Genomic DNA, 17,848 nt, shown 5'->3' on the forward strand with positions numbered 1-17,848 from the left:
TCCACTATCTCTGCAGCCACCTCTTTTAGAACCCTCGGATGCAGGCCATCAGGTCATAAGAACATAAGAAATAGGAGCAGGAGTAGGCCAATCGGCCCCTCGAGCCTGCTCCGCCATTCAATAAGATCATGGCTGATCTGATCCTAACCTCAAATCTAAATTCATGTCCAATTTCCTGCCCGCTCCCCGTAACCCCTAATTCCCTTTACTTCTCGGAAACTGTCTATTTCTGTTTTAAATTTATTTAATGATGTAGCTTCCACAGCTTCCTGGGGCAGCAAATTCCACAGACCTACCACCCTCTGAGTGAAGAAGTTTCTCCTCATCTCAGTTTTGAAAGAGCAGCCCCTTATTCTAAGATTATGCCCCCTAGTTCTAGTTTCACCCATCCTTGGGAACATCCTTACCGCATCCACCCGATCAAGCCCCTTCACAATAGAGTCATAGAGAGTCATAGAGTTATACAGCACGGATAGAGGCCCTTTGGCCCATCGTGTCCGCGCCGGCCATCAGCCCTGTCTACTCTAATCCCATATTCCAGCATTTGGTCCGTAGCCTTGTATGCTATGGCATTTCAAGTGCTCATCCAAATGCTTCTTGAATGTTGTGAGGGTTCCTGCCTCCACAACCCTTTCAGACAGTGAGTTCCAGACTCCAACCACCCTCTGGGTGAAAAAGTTCTTTCTCAAATCCCCTCTAAACCTCCCGCCTTTTACCTTGAATCTATGGCCCCTTGTTATAGAACCCTCAACGAAGGGAAAAAGCTCCTTAGTATCCATCCTATCTGTGCCCCTCATAATTTTGTACACCTCAATCATGTCCCCCCTCAGCCTCCTCTGCTCCAAGGAAAACAAACCCAATCTTATATGTTTCAATAAGATCGCCTCTCATTCTTCTGAACTCCAATGAGTAGAGTCCCAATCTACTCAACCTCTCCTCATATGTCCGCCCCCTCATCCCCGGGATGAACCGAGTGAACCTTCTTTGTACTGCCTCGAGAGCAAGTATGTCTTTTCTTAAGTATGGGCACCAAAACTGGATGCAGTATTCCAGGTGCGGTCTCACCAATACCTTATATAACTGCAGCAATACCTCCCTGTTTTTATATTCTATCCCCCAAGCAATAAAAGCCAACATTCCGTTGGCCTTCTTGATCACCTGCTGCACCTGCATGCTAACTTTTTGATTTTCTTGCACTAGGACCCCCAGATCCCTTTGTACTGCAGTACTTTCCAGTTTCTCGCCATTAAGATAATAACTTGCTCTCCGATTTTTTCTGCCAAAGTGCATAACCTCACATTTTCCAATATTGTATTGCATCTGCCAAATCTCCGCCCACTCACCCAGCCAGGTCCAGGGGATTTATCAGCTTTTAGTCCCACCAGTTTCTCCAGAACTTTTTCTCTACTGATATTAATTACTTTAAGTTCCTCACTATCTTTAGCCCCTTGTTTCCCCACTATTTCTGGAATGCTTTTTATGTCTTCTACTGTGACGACAGATACAAAATATTTGTTTAACGTCTTTGCCATTTCCTTATTCGCCGTTATAATCTCTCCTGTCTCAGCCTCTAAAGGACCCACGTTTACTTTTGCTACTCTCTTGTAGAAGCTCTTACAATCTGTTTTTTATAGTTCTTGCTAGTTTTTACTTTCATATTCTACTTTCTCCCCCTTTATCAATTTTTTGGACATCCTTTGCTGGTTTCTAAAACTCTCCCAATCCTCAGGCTTACTTCTCTTCTTGGCAACATTATAGGCCTCTTCTTTTAATCTAATACTATCCTTAACTTCTTTAGTTAGCCACGGATGAATCACTTTTCCAGTGGAGTTTTTATTTCTCAATGGAATGTATATTCGTTGAGAATGTTGAAATATTTCTTTAAATGTTTGCCATTGCTTATCTACCGTCATACCCTTTAATCTAATTTCCCAATCTACCTTTACCAACTCGCCCCTCATAACTATGTAATTGGCTTTATTTAAATTTAAAATTCTAGTTTCTGACTTAAGTGCATCACTCTCAAACTCCATGTGAAATTCTAACAGATTATGATCACTCTTCCCCGGGGGATCCTTTACTGTGAGATTACTAATTAACCCTTTCTCATTACACAGTACAAGATCTAAAATAGCCTGTTCCCTGGTTGGTTCCATGACATATTGTTCTAGGAAACTGTCTCAAATGCATTCTGTGAACCTGTCCTCTAGACTGCCTTTGCCAATTTGATTTGTCCAGTCTATATGAAGATTAAAGTCCCCCATGATTATTGCATTTCCTTTGTTACAAGCTCCTATTATTTCTTGATTAATTTTGTCCAACTGTATAGCTACTATTAGGGGGCCTATAAACTACTTCCACCAGAGTTTTCTGCCCTTTGTTATTTCTTATCTCCACCCATACTGATTCTATTTCCTGATCTTCTGAGCCAAGATCCTTTCTCACCACTGTCCTTATGTCATCCCTTATTATCAGAGCTACACCTGCTCCTTTTCCATTCTGCCTGTCTTTTCAGAACATCAAGTACCCTGGAATATTTAGCTCCCAACCTTGGTCACCTTGCAACCATGTCTCTGTAATGACTATTAGATCAAACCCACTTATTTCTATCTGTGCAATTAATTTGTCTATCTTGTTACAAATGCTCCATGCATTCAGATAAAGCGCCTTTAATTTCAACTTTTTACCATTTTTCCCTGCTTTGACCTTATTTGCTGATGCACTATTACCAGTAAACATTCTATCCCTTTCTGCCACACTCTGCTTTACCCAAATCACTACACTGCTCTGTTGCCTTGACTTTTCTCATTAGATTTCTAAATTTCCCCTCCGCCTCCTTTTTAGTTTAAAGTCCTATCTACAGCCCTAGTCATTCAATTCGCCAGGACACTAGTTCCAGCCCGGTTTAAAGGGTGCCCGACCCAACGGAACAGCTCCCTCTTTCCCCAGCACAGGTGCCAGTGCCACATGAATTGAAACTCCTGTCTCCCACACCACTCTTTGAGCCACGCATTTAACCCTCCTTAACTGATCTGTTTGTCCCTATGTCAATTTGTGTGTGGCTCAGGTAGTAATCCCGCGATTATTACCTCTGAGGTTCTGCTGGTTAATTTAGACCCTAGCTCCTCAAACTGTCTCACCAGATCCTCCTTCTTAGTTCTACCTATGACGTTGGTTCCTATGTGGAGCACGACAACTGGATTCTCTCCCTCATGCTCCAAGTTCTTTTCCAGTCGCAAGGAGATATCCTTAACCCTGGCACCAGGCAGGCAACACAGCCTATGGGACTCTTGGTCACGGCTGCAGAGAACAGTGTCTATCCCCCTGACTATACTATCCCCTACCACTACCACATTCCTTTTTACCCTCCCCACTTGAATGGCCTCCAGTACAACAGTGCAGTGGTCAGTTTGCCCATCCTCCCTGCAGTCTTTGCTCTCATCCATGCAGGTAGCAAATACTTCGTAGCTGTTGGACAAGATCAAGGGCTGAGGCTGCTCCATCACTGCATCCTGGGTCCCCATACCTGCCTGACTCGCAGTCACATCCTTCTGTCCCTGAACACTGTATGAATCTAAATACTACCTAATCTAAGGGGTGTGACTGCCTCCAGGATGAAACTGTCCAGATAACTAGTATGTGATCTCCGGTGATCTGGCACCTCTGGTGTCTCATCCCCCTGCCGCAGCTCCTGTACATTGTGCTCTATGAGTCACTACATGCAGATATCTCCTCTAACCTAGCCTCTAAAGTCTGCGTGGAGTCAGTAACTGAACTGGTGTTTGTGGGAGTCAGATCAAGTGACGGTGCCTCTGCAGGAATGCTGGGCTCCTCTTCCTACACTAGATGAGTGACGTGACATTCTCAGCTGCTGAAATGAGAGGGACAAGGGTTAGCTTGTAGAGTGAGAGAGAGCAGAGAGAAAGAAGTGGGTGTTGAAAGCATCTGCACGCAGAATGTGTGGGGTGAGGGAGAAGTCAGAAGAGACAAAGAGGATTAGGTATAAAGAAATTCTGTGCGATGTCTCCTCCAGCGTTGCCAATGGTCACGACCTCCACTCTGACCCTTCCCATGATGGCCAGCACACTCTTCAAGGGGGTGGGGAGGGGAAGAGGAGACTGTCTGTAGCCTGGTGTTGTGTGTGACCTTCTTCTGCAAGAGGGGAGTGTGTTAGTGAGAGTCTTGTGAGATGTTTGTAGAATGTGGCTGTCATAATGGAAGAGCTGATAACCTGTATGAGTTGTGGGTAAGTGAGGGTTGTAATAGTGATAAGTGTGTGGTGAGCATGAGGGGAAGGAGGTTTAGTGAAGTGTGTTGTAGTGATTGTAGGACAGTGAAGGGTAGTATGGGAGGGCAGTGTTGTGAGGACTGTCAGTGTTATAAGTAATGAGGCTGAAATTGGTGCAGCTGGTCAGAAAGTAAGAGAGCAATCTTCTTACAATTCTAGTTAGATTATTGAATTTGTTCCGGCATTGCAGTCACGTTCTTGGTATTGATATACCCAGCAATCTCTTCTCACTGTCTCCTCAGTAGATGCCTGGAGGGCTTCCTGTCCCATGGGGGTAAACAGGATTTCCCTCCTCCTCTCCACTGCCTGCATTAAGGCCTCCAGTGCAGCATCGGAGAACCTTGGTGCCCGCTCGCTCCCTCCTTCAGCCTGTTGTTCTTGGGTGTCTGCAGCCAGAATACACCTCCCTTTTAAGAGGTGCTGGCTGCCTTTAAGTAGCATCATATATGCCCAATATTGCACCCACCTGATCGGCATGCAGCCAACGAATAGCGCGGCTCGAGCTGACTGCAGGCCTGGATGATTAAAATTTGAAGGCAGCATGAATATGCCTTGACCGTAACTGGCGCAGGCAGTATGCGCCCCGCCCATTTTCGGACCCAATCCAATTTTTAAGCCATAGGATTGTATCAGGAGTACAATTTGTACTATGCTTAGAATTCATACTTTGATGTTAAACGTGACTAAATCCATGTACTTATTTACTTTTAATTATCCTTTTTTTTTTACAGATCCTTGAAACATAAATGGAATAATTATCAAAAAAGATTCTCAGAAGACAATATGGAGCATACAACTAAACACTGGATCAAAAACTATAACCTGAACGATTTCAACTCTTACTCTTTGTTCAATGAGTTTTTAGAAATGGGTAAGTCTGTTACATTTAAACACATTCCCTCATTCACCATAATTTTACACTCAACACAAATGCTTTCTCTATTGTAGTGTAGAGCTCACTCACTTTAACAGTTATCTCATAAATTGTCTAAAATAGATTTTTAATCTTTGTTTTCTTGAAAGAAAGAGTATGCATTTATATAGCACCCCTTATATCCTCTGGATGTCCCAAAGTGCTTCACAGTCAATTAATTCTATTGAAGTATAGTCATTGTTGCTATGTAGGTTAACGTGGTAGCCAATTTACACTCAGCAAGGTCCCACAAATAGCAATGAGATAATTGGAGAGTTAGTCTGTACTGGTAGTATTGTTTGAAGGATAAATGTTCGCCCGGCCATCAGGAGAACTCCATTGTTCTTATTCGAATAGTCCCTTGGGATCGTTTACATCAACCTGCACAGGCAACTGGAGCCTCATTTTATTTCTCATCTAAAAAATGGCACCTCCAACAGTGCAGCACTCCCTCAATACTGCATTGAAGTATTAGCCTAGAAAACGCGCTCAAATCTCTGGTGCGGGCCTTATTCTATGATCTTCTGACTTAAAGACTACCACAGAGCCACCTTGAAGCTTTGTATTTTATTGGATACTATTCTATTTATTAAAGAAGAAAATATATATATATATATTTCTGTGGTGCCTTATTATGTCTCGGAGAAATCTCAATTTTTTTTTTCAAAATTACTTTGAAGTTCAGTAGCTGTAGATATGTATGCAAATACAGCAGCCACATTGCATGTAGCAAGATGCTACAAACAGCATTAGGACAAATGAGCAGTCAGGCAGCACCTGTGGAGAGAGAAACAGAGTTAACGTTTCGGGTTGATGTCCTTACATCAGATGCTGCCTGACCCGCTGAGTGTTCCCAGCATTTTCTGTTTTTATTTCAGATTCCCAGCAACCCCAGTATTTTGCTTTTGTTTAAGCATTTAATCTGCCTTTGGTAGTGCTGGTTGAGGGAGTAATGTTGCTCAGGACGTTGAGAGAACTCTCTGCTCTTATTTGAATTATGCCATGGGATCTTATCTATTACATATTAAATTTGATATGTGGGGGACGCATATCATTTAAAACTCGTTCCAAGTATCTGCAAAACCTGTTACTTCTGCAGCTGACATTTTGAAATATATTTTCAATGTTTAAGATAGTACGCTTCCCTGTCACATATAATAGCTGCTATTTGACAGTGATAATGTACAATCATGCAATCGCTCAACATGGCCACTGGGCTCTCACAAATTGCTCAAAATGCTTTCTGAATTTTTTTTCATCTTCCATTTTTTCCTCAGTGACTGAAATTTCTAATGTCCAAAATAAGGATTGAAACAAATTTTAAAAATCAAAAAAGTCCATATTTCACAATAACATGATTAACTTTATCCATTGATCTTTCGTATGTTTAATTGTCTTCATTAAAGGTTTTTACTTGAAGGTATCAGTCTCTTCCAAAACCCTGGGCTGGACTTGCTGGGGTAGATTTTGCAACTTACCGCCTGGGTGTGACACTAACGTTGCAGATCAGCTATCCATTTTATAACCGCCCAATTTTCATTGCCATTGATTTCAATAGAAATGAACATCAGGTGGTTTCTATAACAGGCAGCTAATCTGCAACGTCAGTTTTACAACGGGCAGTAAAATTGCAAAATCTACCCTGATATTTTTGTGCAGAACTGTGACTCTGAGCGCTGAATTTGGATTGTGTAGTCTGAGCATATATGGAGCATGCCTAATTTCTCAGGATGTTTCAGGACCAATCATCCGATGGAGTATTTTTCTTATTGATTTATATTTTTATTCTTTCTTAGTTATTTTCCAGATTTATTTGACATAAAGCTAGAGAGCAAATTTCAAAACCATAATTCAGTTAAATTTATATATTTTTTTAAACAGAGGGACTGTTTGATTGAGTGAGAAAATTAGTTTACTGATTACACACCTGTTTTAGCTTTAATTTTGTTTGTCAGAAAGTGTATTAAGTTGAGGGACACGAATCCGAGAGGGGAGTGAGGGAGTAAGAGAGAGTGGGTCAGATAGAGTGGGGTTGAGAGAGAGTGTCTGTCTTCATGTTAATTAAAATTTAAAAAAAACAGTTGAATTTTGAAGCCACCTAATTATCTTACCTGTATTTTGTTGGCACAAAAGGTAATTGCTAAATTACATCTGTAAGACAAAGGCTCTAACTGCTCACACCTTATGAGACAGAGAGTGACAGACAGACAGACTGATATTATATATATCTACATCAGAGAGAGAGAGAGGCAGATAGTGTCATTTCTCATTCTAATTTGTTTTTTTTTAAAGTTGAATTTTTAAAGCAAACAAATCTTCTTTGAGGAAGACAGATAGGAAGGGAGGCAGAAGAAGGGAGTGGGCAATTGATTGAAGGTGACAGCCTCTGGCTCTTGTGTGATATGATTCATAGCCTGGAGACACATCACTCGTGGGGTCCCCCAGGGTTCAGCCAAGGTCCGCTACTGGTCACTGTCAAATTAATGACGTGGACAGTGGTGTTGGGAATATAGTCAGCAAATTTGCAGATGACACCAAAATCTGTGCAAGGGCTAAGACAGTAGAGGAGTGCAGTCAAACGCACAAAGATTTAGATGTGCTAGGGGAGTGAGCCACTCAACGCCAATGGCATTTAACTTAGTGTACAGAATACATGTGTCATTTGCAGGGCACAATACTGAAAGTAGTTGAGAGAGAAAAAGATCTAGATGTTATTGTGTACAGAACATTGAAGGTTCATGACCAAATGTAGAGAAGCTGTAGCTAAAGCTAACAGGGTATTGGGTTGTATTAATAGAACTATTCGGTATAAATCAAAGGACACCATTCTGTCACTACACTGGTCGCTGGTCAGACCGCGTCTGAAGTAGTGTGCCCAGTTTTGGTCCACCCACATGGTGGGTGATATAATGGCCTTGGAAAAGGTCCACAGGAGAGCTATGAGATTCATTCCTAGCTTGAAGAACCTCAGCCACTCAGATTGGTCTAAGGACCTTAGTCTATTTACATAGAGCAGCTTGGATTTCGAGGTGGCCTGACAGAGGTGTATAAAATTATTAAAGGGCTGGATAGCATCCCTATTGATAGATTATTCCAGTTTAATAGATTGGGGTGGATCAGGGGACATGTGTTTAAACTATGTAAGTGTAGGAACAGACTGAATGTTAGGCGCTTCTTCCTTTCCCAGAGAGCAGTGAGCCTCTGGGATACATTGCTGGCTGGTGTGGTGGGTGCTGACTCTCTGCATGAGGGAGCTAAACTGGTTCTTGGCTGTTGACCTACTTCCCCAATAGCATCTGGAGGGAAGTGCTGCCTTCTAAGGCACAGATGCTCAGAGAAGTCCAGGTAAAACTTTCTTAGTCTGAGACCCTGGTGACCGAATACCCACGTGTAGGGAAGAGACACCTTTTATGATGCCTCACTCTGAGGGCCTCTAATCTGGCCTCTTGCATGTCCTCGTCTTCCTCTTCATAATGCAAAAATATAAAGTACTTGAACCAAAGCGAAGTAAAAGCAGCAGCAAAAGCCATGACGATCCTCAAAGTGTTTTAAAGAATGTTACGTAGGCAAAAATACACCAATCTGAGAGTCACACAAAACAACCTCCCCATATTTTCTTCAGAGATACCTGCCGCCTCTACTGCCAAATTTATAGGCTCTGGCGGTATTTTAGGAGGAGAATGCCAGTGCAGATTTTTGGGGGTAGATTTGAGGCAGTAGTCTTAAAGAACCCATTTTGGTCTTTTTTACTGCCCCAAATTGGGTGGTAACAAAGAATAATTTCCACACCCTCCCTCACCTGAAAAACAGCATATCTGACAATGTAGCACTCCCTTAGTACTGCATTGAAGTGCCAGTAGATTATGCACTCAAGACCCTGGATTGAGACTTGAACCCACAGTCTTCTAATTCAGAAGCAAGAGTATTTCCACTGAGCCAAGCTAACACATGCAGGAAAAGGAAGGAGTGTGAAGAGTATTGTGGTAAATCCTGCATGTTGATAGCAAGTTGTAGATAGTGTACAAAACAGTGAGGGCAAGATGGCTGCAACTGGTAAAGATTACAGTGCAGAGTTAAAAGGCCTGTTACTGCCTCCTGTTACCTTGGTTGGCCTGGAGAGATCAGTTAACATCTGACATTAAGTAGCTGTGCAGGGGGTGCTGGAGATGACGTTCACTGCCAAGGCCACCTCCTTCCACTGGACCTGGATTATGCCTTTCATATGCTTCCTTCCCAGTGAGGCCAAGAAGCTGGGTCTTTCTTTGCCGGATTACAAACAATCACAACTCAACTGAAGGGTCTTTAAATTTGTGTCCTTGGTGCCCTGAAGTAGCACCAGCCTCACAAATTGCAGTGAACCACATTGTGAAATCTTCATAATTGCTCTCTATCCTGTATTCCATGTTACTCAGCCAGTTGCAAGCAGGGGTGCTTGGATATTTTATTCATCCATCTTTCTTCCTGACACTCCTTTCCCGGGGGTATCAACTCCGGTGCAGCGGTATGGCTCCACTGGTAGCAGGTAGCCTCCAGTACCTTGCCAACTGACCACTATTCTGTTTGAGCCTTGGCAGTGAGTGTTGGCTATTCAGTTGTAGTTTATCTGAGTGATTGTGATTGCTTTGTCATCAATCTCTTTTCCTTTTCAGCAATACAGTATGGTTTCACCACAATATTTGTCGCAGCCTTCCCATTGGCTCCATTACTTGCACTCCTGAATAACCTATGTGAAATTCGATTGGATGCCAAAAAGATGATTTTGCTTCTCAAGCGGCCGATACCGCGAAAAGCAAAAGATATCGGTAAGGTTCTGACCAATGTTGTTTATTTTATTGTGTGATATTGAGGGAAATTTATTTATATGCACCTGTGACAAAATATAGTTTGATCTATGTTAGTCCAGATCGTTGAAGAATTTAAGGTGCTGCATGACAAATTATTAGCACAATGTGATCGATAGTAGGTGTTACCTGTGCCATGGCCCAGCTGTGGGTTCCTTTGCTCCAAGGTTCTTGACTCATGGGGGCTGTAACAGATTCAGATGTGACGCCAAAATGTTAATCAATGTCTCATTGAATAGTCAAATCAAACATGTAAAAACACCCAATATCAAAAGACAGTAATAATACAGAGATTGAAACATTATTACCCCGTTGATCTCTGAGCAGAGGTCGTAATTAAGTTGGCAGCGTAATGATTTTGAGTTTTCCGACAGCTGGGTTGGCTTCGCTGGTTCCTCTGCCCTGAGCTCAGGAGACGTTGGGCTTTTATAGCCCCCTGACCAGATCCTCCCCCATATACCAAGTTGTTATTCACACAACCCGTAGAAATTGATGAGGTTATTTTTACAGAATTCCAGGTGGCCAACATGTTTATCATTAATCATATAGCTACTCGCGATTTTTCTGTTCCTATCACTATCTTAGTACTATTGTTCTGCTTTCTATAGCAATATCAGCACATGGCTGTCTCGTTTCACAATGTGGCGACAAGTAATTAGTCATAGGTTTGTATTTTGCACTTCAGCAAAATAAGCAGTACAGCCTGTAGAGCATGATGGTTAGTAGTGTTAAGAAAAAGATGGCAATTTGTCCCTATTTCCAATATTCTTATAAGGCAGATTTGGTTGGAGCGCACAGAAGAAAAATGGGTGGGGAGGATCGCACATTCGTAATGCAGCCCACCTGATTTTCCATCTATTTAAATTAACAGTAGATGGGAAATCGGACAACCTGTATTATAAGGATGCAGTCCTCCCTGCCTGATTTTCTTCAATTCTCTCCATCCGGGCAATGCTTCACCCCCGAGCACTAAAGTGGAAATATGTTTCACATTCTCTAGTCAGGTGACACTTACCTAGCCTTGTGCGCTGGCAGCGGGTTCCCAGGAATCCCATGGTCCAGGAGTGATTGCTCTGCTGCTGTAATCTAGGCAGGAATTCTCTGATCCAAAGGCAAGTCTCTGGTTCAAGTGAACATTCCTGGCTTGGTCCAGGTGTAAGTTCCTGGTGTAAGTGTAAGCTTCCCAGCCTCCCAGGTCTAAGTTATTAGTCCAAAGGGCCGATTTTAACCCTACCCACCTGGCAGAAACCAAGCGGGCAGGCAGTTAAAATCGGTCGGGTGGCTTACCCGCCAACTTTCTGCTCCAATCCCACTGTTTAACCTGCTCTTCTGAGCAGGCAGCAAGGACACCTACCTGAAGTCAGCGGGGTTCTTCTGTAAATGTACAGATCCAATGACGATGTGGCTTCCCCGCCAGGTAAAGATAGTGGGAAGAGGGTCTAGGGCCAGAAGAGGTCAAAACAGGTAATATTTTAAACTTTATTTTTACTTTCGTGGTAGGGCCAGGAGGAGCAGAAATGCTCCTCTGGGCCCCACAAGGAAAGTTTAGGCTTCGTCTGACCCGGGCTCCCTCCTCCTTCCAAACATGAGACCGCCCGAAACCCCCACCCTGTGGCTTATCTGAGTGCTGGCACTCGTTCCTTTGGCTATGACCTGTGGCCTTATACTCCATAATTCCATTCCTTATAGTTCCACTCCCATCCGCTGGCCAGCTGCCCGTTTCAGGCATGCAGCTGACCAGGGAGTTAAAATCGCTCTGGCCTCATGTTGCCAAGGGCGGGGGGGGGGGGGGGCGTGGTTTGGCGCTCGCCTTGTCCCTCCCCCCACTGCCTGTCTAATTCTCGCTCCAGGTTAAAATTAGGGTTCAAGTATGAGGTCCCTGGTCCGGGTGTGAGTCCCTGGTCCCGGAGTGTATTCCATGACCTTGTGGTCTGAGGTGGGTTGCTTAGCATGATTCATAATATTGCTCCTTCAGCGTCTCGGCTCAAACGTGAAGATTTGGCACTTGGGCAAGGTACTGGAGGTCACGTGATACCAATGGAACTATCAATAACTTAAGCAAAGGAAACCGGAAGACAGAAGGAAGCAAACCTGCAAAAAATGAAATGCTCAAGCTCTCTGAGTTTGTACATTGTGGCAATAAGAGAATGATGGGTGACAGGTGTGTCTGTGTCTGTACCCCAGGAATATGGCTGCAGATTCTGGAAATAATCGGTGTTCTTGCTATTATTGGAAATGGGTTGGTGATCTCCCTCACATCAGATTTCGTCCCTCGACAGGTGTATAGTTACAGTTATGGTCAATGTGTGGGTCAACATGGAGCCAAAATAAAGTGAGTACATCATGTGAATTATAAAAGATACAAAATGTACAGTACAGTCTGTTAGAGAGAGTACATTCATATACTTATGCTCTAAGCATGCATGTAAGGGAGGAGCATTGGGATGATCGAGTTGAAGAAGCTTTTTTGACTGCTAAAAGTATATTACCTCCCTATCACCCACTCCTTCCTTCCTAGTTGAGGCCTTATGGAAAAGAGAATCCTCTGACCTGTAGACTGCTTGTATGTTTTTGATTGCTTTCGCAGGCCAAGTTCCCTGTTGGACTGCAAGTAAACCAGGTTTTCCCGAACACAGCCAGGGCAAATCAGTTTGGTAAAGAAGGCATCAAACAGGCATTAGGACCTTTATTTGCGTATGCAAATGGCCCAACGCCTGTTTCAGGCGCAGGCTCTGGATGCCTCTTTTGATGTCTATACCAATATGGCACCTCGGCTCAGAATGTGCGCATGCACACTGTCCACCATATTTGACACATTGCCGCCCGTTTTATGCCTGTAAAACCGGCACAGCATAATCGACTCCTTTCTCCTTACTGAAGCTGGCACATCTGGCTATACATTCCACCTTATCCCCCACCCTAATTGTCGTGGCAATGGTCTCACCACATTCCATCTCAATCTGTTCTGTTACTGCCCTGGCACTTTGTCCTTCTTTGAACACCTCACCTACTACCCTTCCCATTTCTTCTCTGAAGTCCTTCTCATTTACTGACCTCCCAAATCCTCCAACAATTTCTGAGCCAAATTTTCATTACTCCTCTGCATGAAGAGACTCATCATCCTGGTAATATCAATGTTCACATTAATTGTTCTAGTTCCCTCTGATTTCTCTGCACTCCTGTCATAACTTAACCTGACTTTCCACATTAACTCTCCCACCCATACATGGCCAGACCTTTGATTTTGTCATCTTAAAAGGCCAATGCACCTCCGAGGTTTATGTCCTTGACAAAGCCACTTGCTCATATCCCTTACCATCTACAATCACCTTCCATCCCTGGAAAACACTACCCCCCCCCAATTCCATTTTGAACACTCCTCAAACTCTCAACGTCCTCTTCTCTGGCCCTTTGACACAACTGCTGCACTATACCTGCTCAGCAACTCCCTCCCCTCTACTATTGCTGCCCTCAACTTCTCCAAGTCCTTCACTGTATTCTACCCCCAACATTCCCCCTGTATAATTCTCATCTTCGTGCTTTTATATTAAGGGTGCAGGTTGGAGCGTATTTGGCCAGATCACCACAGATCTGTCTCGATCATCCAAAGCACTGCAGTGCCTCTCTCACCATGTCCATATCCTTCCACTATTCCAGGATTATCCTGGAGAGTAAGGACAATATCAGGCTCTTTTTCTCAACAACAAACAGCCTCTTCTGACCCTGTTCCTCTGCTCTAAATATTAATGTATGGAGTTCCTGGATTTCTTTGTCTCTAAGATCAAGATCATCATTCAATTGCCTCAGTCATCTCTTCTTCTCCTCCCCCCACCCTCGTCTCTTCCCAGCCCCACCTTATATTCCCGCCGACCTCATATTATTCTGCAGCTTCTGCTCCATTTCCCTCACAGCCTTCACCAAGTTCATTTCCTCTATGAGATTTACCTTCTCATCACACAATTATCTCTCCTTAGCCCAATGATGCTGACAATGTCTATGCTCCCTCTCCTAAGGCTGTGCCTTCACCAACCTTTCTAAAAACCTGAAACATATTGTCATCACCCACCTCTATGATCACTCCCTCTTTGAAGCCCTTCAAATCAGCTTCTGCCCTGCCCACAACAAAGAGGCCACCTTGATCAAAGACACCATTGGCATTCTTTGTGACTATGACTGCAGCATGCTATCCTTCCTCATTCCCTAAACTTATCACCAACACTCAACATGGTCAGCCCCTCCATCACCCTCCACTTTGTGGTAAATCTCCATAGCATTCCCCTAGCTTAATTCCAATTCTACATGTCCCAACTAAGTTCAAAATTACCAGTCTTGGCTTCTCCTTCCATCCCACAGGGTCACTGGGTGTGCCCCAAGGCTCCAGTCCCTGGCCTCCTTTTCTTCATCTACATGCTGTCCCTTGGTGACATCATTTGTTGGCATGGGCTCAACTCTACTTCTCTAATACCATTCTTGACTCCTCAGCCACCACTGTGCTGTCAAACTGCTTACCTGACATTAGGTCCTGAATGAGCATGAATTTCCTCAAGTTCAACATCAGCAACACTAAAGTCACTCTCTTCGGCTCCCACCATAATCTTTGCACCCTAGCTCCCTCTGACTGTTCACTCGGACTGAGCCTTACGGTGCGCAGCCTTGGTTCCCTATTTGACCCTGTGCTGTGCTTCAAAGTCTCTTCCTAAGCCACCACCAAGATAATCTATTTTCACCTTCATAACATCACTAGACTCTGCCCCACCTCACTCCCATTGCTGCTGAAACTCTTATCCATACTTTTGTCACCTCCAAACTCAACTACTCAAATACTATCTTGTCAACCTTCCAAGTTCTGCTCTTCACAAACATCAACTCATCCAAAAAGCCGCTGCCCCCATCCTATCCTGTGCTAAGTTCCATTCCTTATCAACCCATGTCTTTGCCAACTTTCACTGGCTCCTCATCCCATTGATTTCAAAGTTTTTGTCCTCTTCTGTAGGTTTTCCCATGATCTCGTCCTCCCTACCTCTGTAATCTCCTTCAGCCTATGTTCCATCAGGCATCCACTGCTTTTCAAACTTTGATCTCTGCATTCCCTTCTATCTGCTTCACATTCAGCCACAGAGCCTCTTGGCTTCACACACTAAGATTCTCTCCCCAACCCCTCTGCCCTGCGATAGGGCCAATTTTAACTTGCTCTGCCCAGCAAAAACAGGGTGGCAGCAGCCCAAAAATGGTATTGGGTCACTTACCGCCCTATTTACATTGGCACTCCAGCCGCCACCATTTTAGACAGCATCCTGAAAAAGGCGGCTGGAACTCCCGCCTGCATCAGGCGAGAGGCCACTTGTAATATGCAAATCGGGGTCCTTTAACATACATGGGGCCCGATTGCAATTTTGTGATACAAATGGGTGGAGCATGTGCCGCACACTCCACCCACTTGTATCAGGCATCGAGTGGCCTAACCAGCGGCCCTTAAAGGGACGGCTGGAGGCCACTCAAAAAGCGACCCAGAACATTTTTTTTGGTGGGGCCAGGAGGAGCAGCAGTGCCGGCCCATCTGAGGCCCCCCCACCCCCGACGTGATGGCCTCTTGCCCCTTGTGTCTCTCCTCCTTCAAAAGCCTCCTCAAAATGTACCTCTCTGAGCATTCCTTTAGTCATTTAACCTTTCGACATATTTTGTCACATTAAAGGTGCTATCAAAGTGCAAGTTGTTGTCACACCATTGACCTGCATGTGTTTCTTTTGCAGTTGTCTGACTGGGTATGTTAATAGCAGCCTCTCTGTGTTCCACCTGAAGAATTTTCAGAATAGAATTGTTCCTAAGGATGATGGGTCAGTGTTGTTGGGATTGCCAGTAACCCACTGCAGGTAAGATATTCGACCCATTCTTGGCATCCACACATGGAGACTGGATAATTATCAGAAATTGATACCCTAACAGATTTTCCCTCTCCCTAGCCCAGGACACTCAGGCCAATTGAAGCAGCCTAGTGTCATCCTTAGTGGACTCAACACAGACTAGGGATTGCATCTGGGGCATTCCAGTTCTGTATGGTTCAGTTACACAGTAGGCAGGGCCTTTACAAACTGATCCCTTGGAGGAAGGCTGATTTCTTACCTCTAAATTCATGAGTATCCTAACATTTGTCAGGTCCTTTATTCCTTAACTTCATTTACCTTATTTTACCATGAGTCCCCTAAACTTGTACGGCAGGGTTAGCACATAGCAGACTGGAATAATTTAGATACTATAATGACTGATTGGCAGCTAACATAGAGGATCAAAGGCTGTGCCACAACCATATTTTGGGTCATACCTTCCTTTCCTAGTTAAAGGGGAAAGAAATTTTTGGAGCTGCAGCGAATCAAATAACTAGGGAGGTAGATAGGGCTTTAAACTAAATAAGGGGGGAGGGTCCCGGTGGAGAGAAATCTAGACCTCAAAAGGGGAAAAACAAAGAAGCAGTGCAGGAAAGCGATTGGGGTAAGGATAACCAGATTGTGTCAGGAAGGGACAGAGCGTACAAACAAAAGAGTGCACTAATAAATAGGGTCCGGGTAAGAACCCTATTTGTAAGAAGAAATGGTACTAAGACAAATAGGGCCATAGTACATAAAAAATGTTAAGATGTCTAAAAATGTAAAAAAAGACAAATCTAAAGGCACTGTATCTGAATGCACGAAGCATTCGTAATAAGGTAGATGAATTAAAAGTGCAAATAGATATAAACGGATATGATATAATTGCAATTACAGAGACATAGCTGCAGGGTGACCAAGGCTGGGAGCTTAATATCCAAGGGTATTCGATATTTAGGAAGGACAGGCAAAAAGGAAAAGGATGAAATCAGAGCAATAGTGAGAAAGGACATTGGCTCAGAAAATCAAGATGTAGAATCAGTCTGGGTGGAGTTAAGAAGCACCAAGGGGCAGAAAACACTGGAGGGAGTTGTCTATAGGCCTCCAAACAGTAGTGGTAATGTAGGGGATGGGATCAAATAGGAAATTAGAGATGTATGTAACAAGGGTACTACAGTAATCATGGGTGACTTTAATCTATATATAGACCGGCCAAACCAAATTAGCAATAATACTGTGGAGGATGAATTCCTGGAGTATGTACGAGATGGTTTTTTAGACCAGTATGTTGAGGAGTCAACCAGGGAACAGGCTATCCTAGATTGGGTATTTTGCAATGAGAAGGGGTTAATTAATAATCTTGTGCGGGGTCCTTTAAGGAAGAATGACCATAACATGATAGAATTCTTCATTAAGATGGAAAGTGAAGTAGTCCAATCCGAAACTAGGGTCCTAAATCTAAACAAAGGAAACTACGCAGGTATGAGGAGTGAGTTGGCTATGATAGATTGGGAAGCTTCATTAAAAGGCATGACGGTGGATAGGCAATGGCTAACATTTAAGGAATGAATGCATGAATTGCAACAATTATACATTCCTTTCTGGTGCAAAAACACAAAAGGAAAAGAGGCGCAACCATGGCTAACAAAAGAAATTAAGGAAAGTATTAGATCCAAAGAGAAGTCATATAAAGTTGCCAGAAAAAGAAGCAAGCCTGAGGATTGGGAGCAGTTTAGAATCAGCAAAAAAGAACCAAGAGATTGATTAAGAGGGAAAAAATAGAGTATGAGAGTAAACTTGCAAGGAACATAAAAGTGGACTGTAAAAGCTTCTACAAGTATGTAAAAAGAAAAAGATTAGCGAAGACAAATATAGGCCCCTTACCATCAGAAACGAGAGAATTTATAATGGGGAATAAGGAAATGGCAGAGCAATTAAACAAATA

General features: G+C 43.5%; 1 protein-coding gene across 1 annotated transcript in view; it reads left to right on the forward strand.

Moving 5' to 3' along the window:
- LOC137327774 (anoctamin-9-like) overlaps positions 1–17,848 on the forward strand; it is a 110,191-nt gene that overhangs the window by 84,805 nt on the left and 7,538 nt on the right. Inside the window, exons 22-25 of the mRNA XM_067993580.1 lie at positions 5,020–5,159; positions 9,851–10,003; positions 12,227–12,374; positions 15,793–15,912. Coding sequence (XP_067849681.1) covers positions 5,020–5,159; positions 9,851–10,003; positions 12,227–12,374; positions 15,793–15,912 — 561 coding nt within the window. The remainder of the gene's footprint in view (positions 1–5,019; positions 5,160–9,850; positions 10,004–12,226; positions 12,375–15,792; positions 15,913–17,848) is intronic.

The sequence above is a fragment of the Heptranchias perlo genome, chromosome 12 (assembly GCF_035084215.1).
Source record: "Heptranchias perlo isolate sHepPer1 chromosome 12, sHepPer1.hap1, whole genome shotgun sequence".
NCBI lineage: Eukaryota > Metazoa > Chordata > Chondrichthyes > Hexanchiformes > Hexanchidae > Heptranchias > Heptranchias perlo.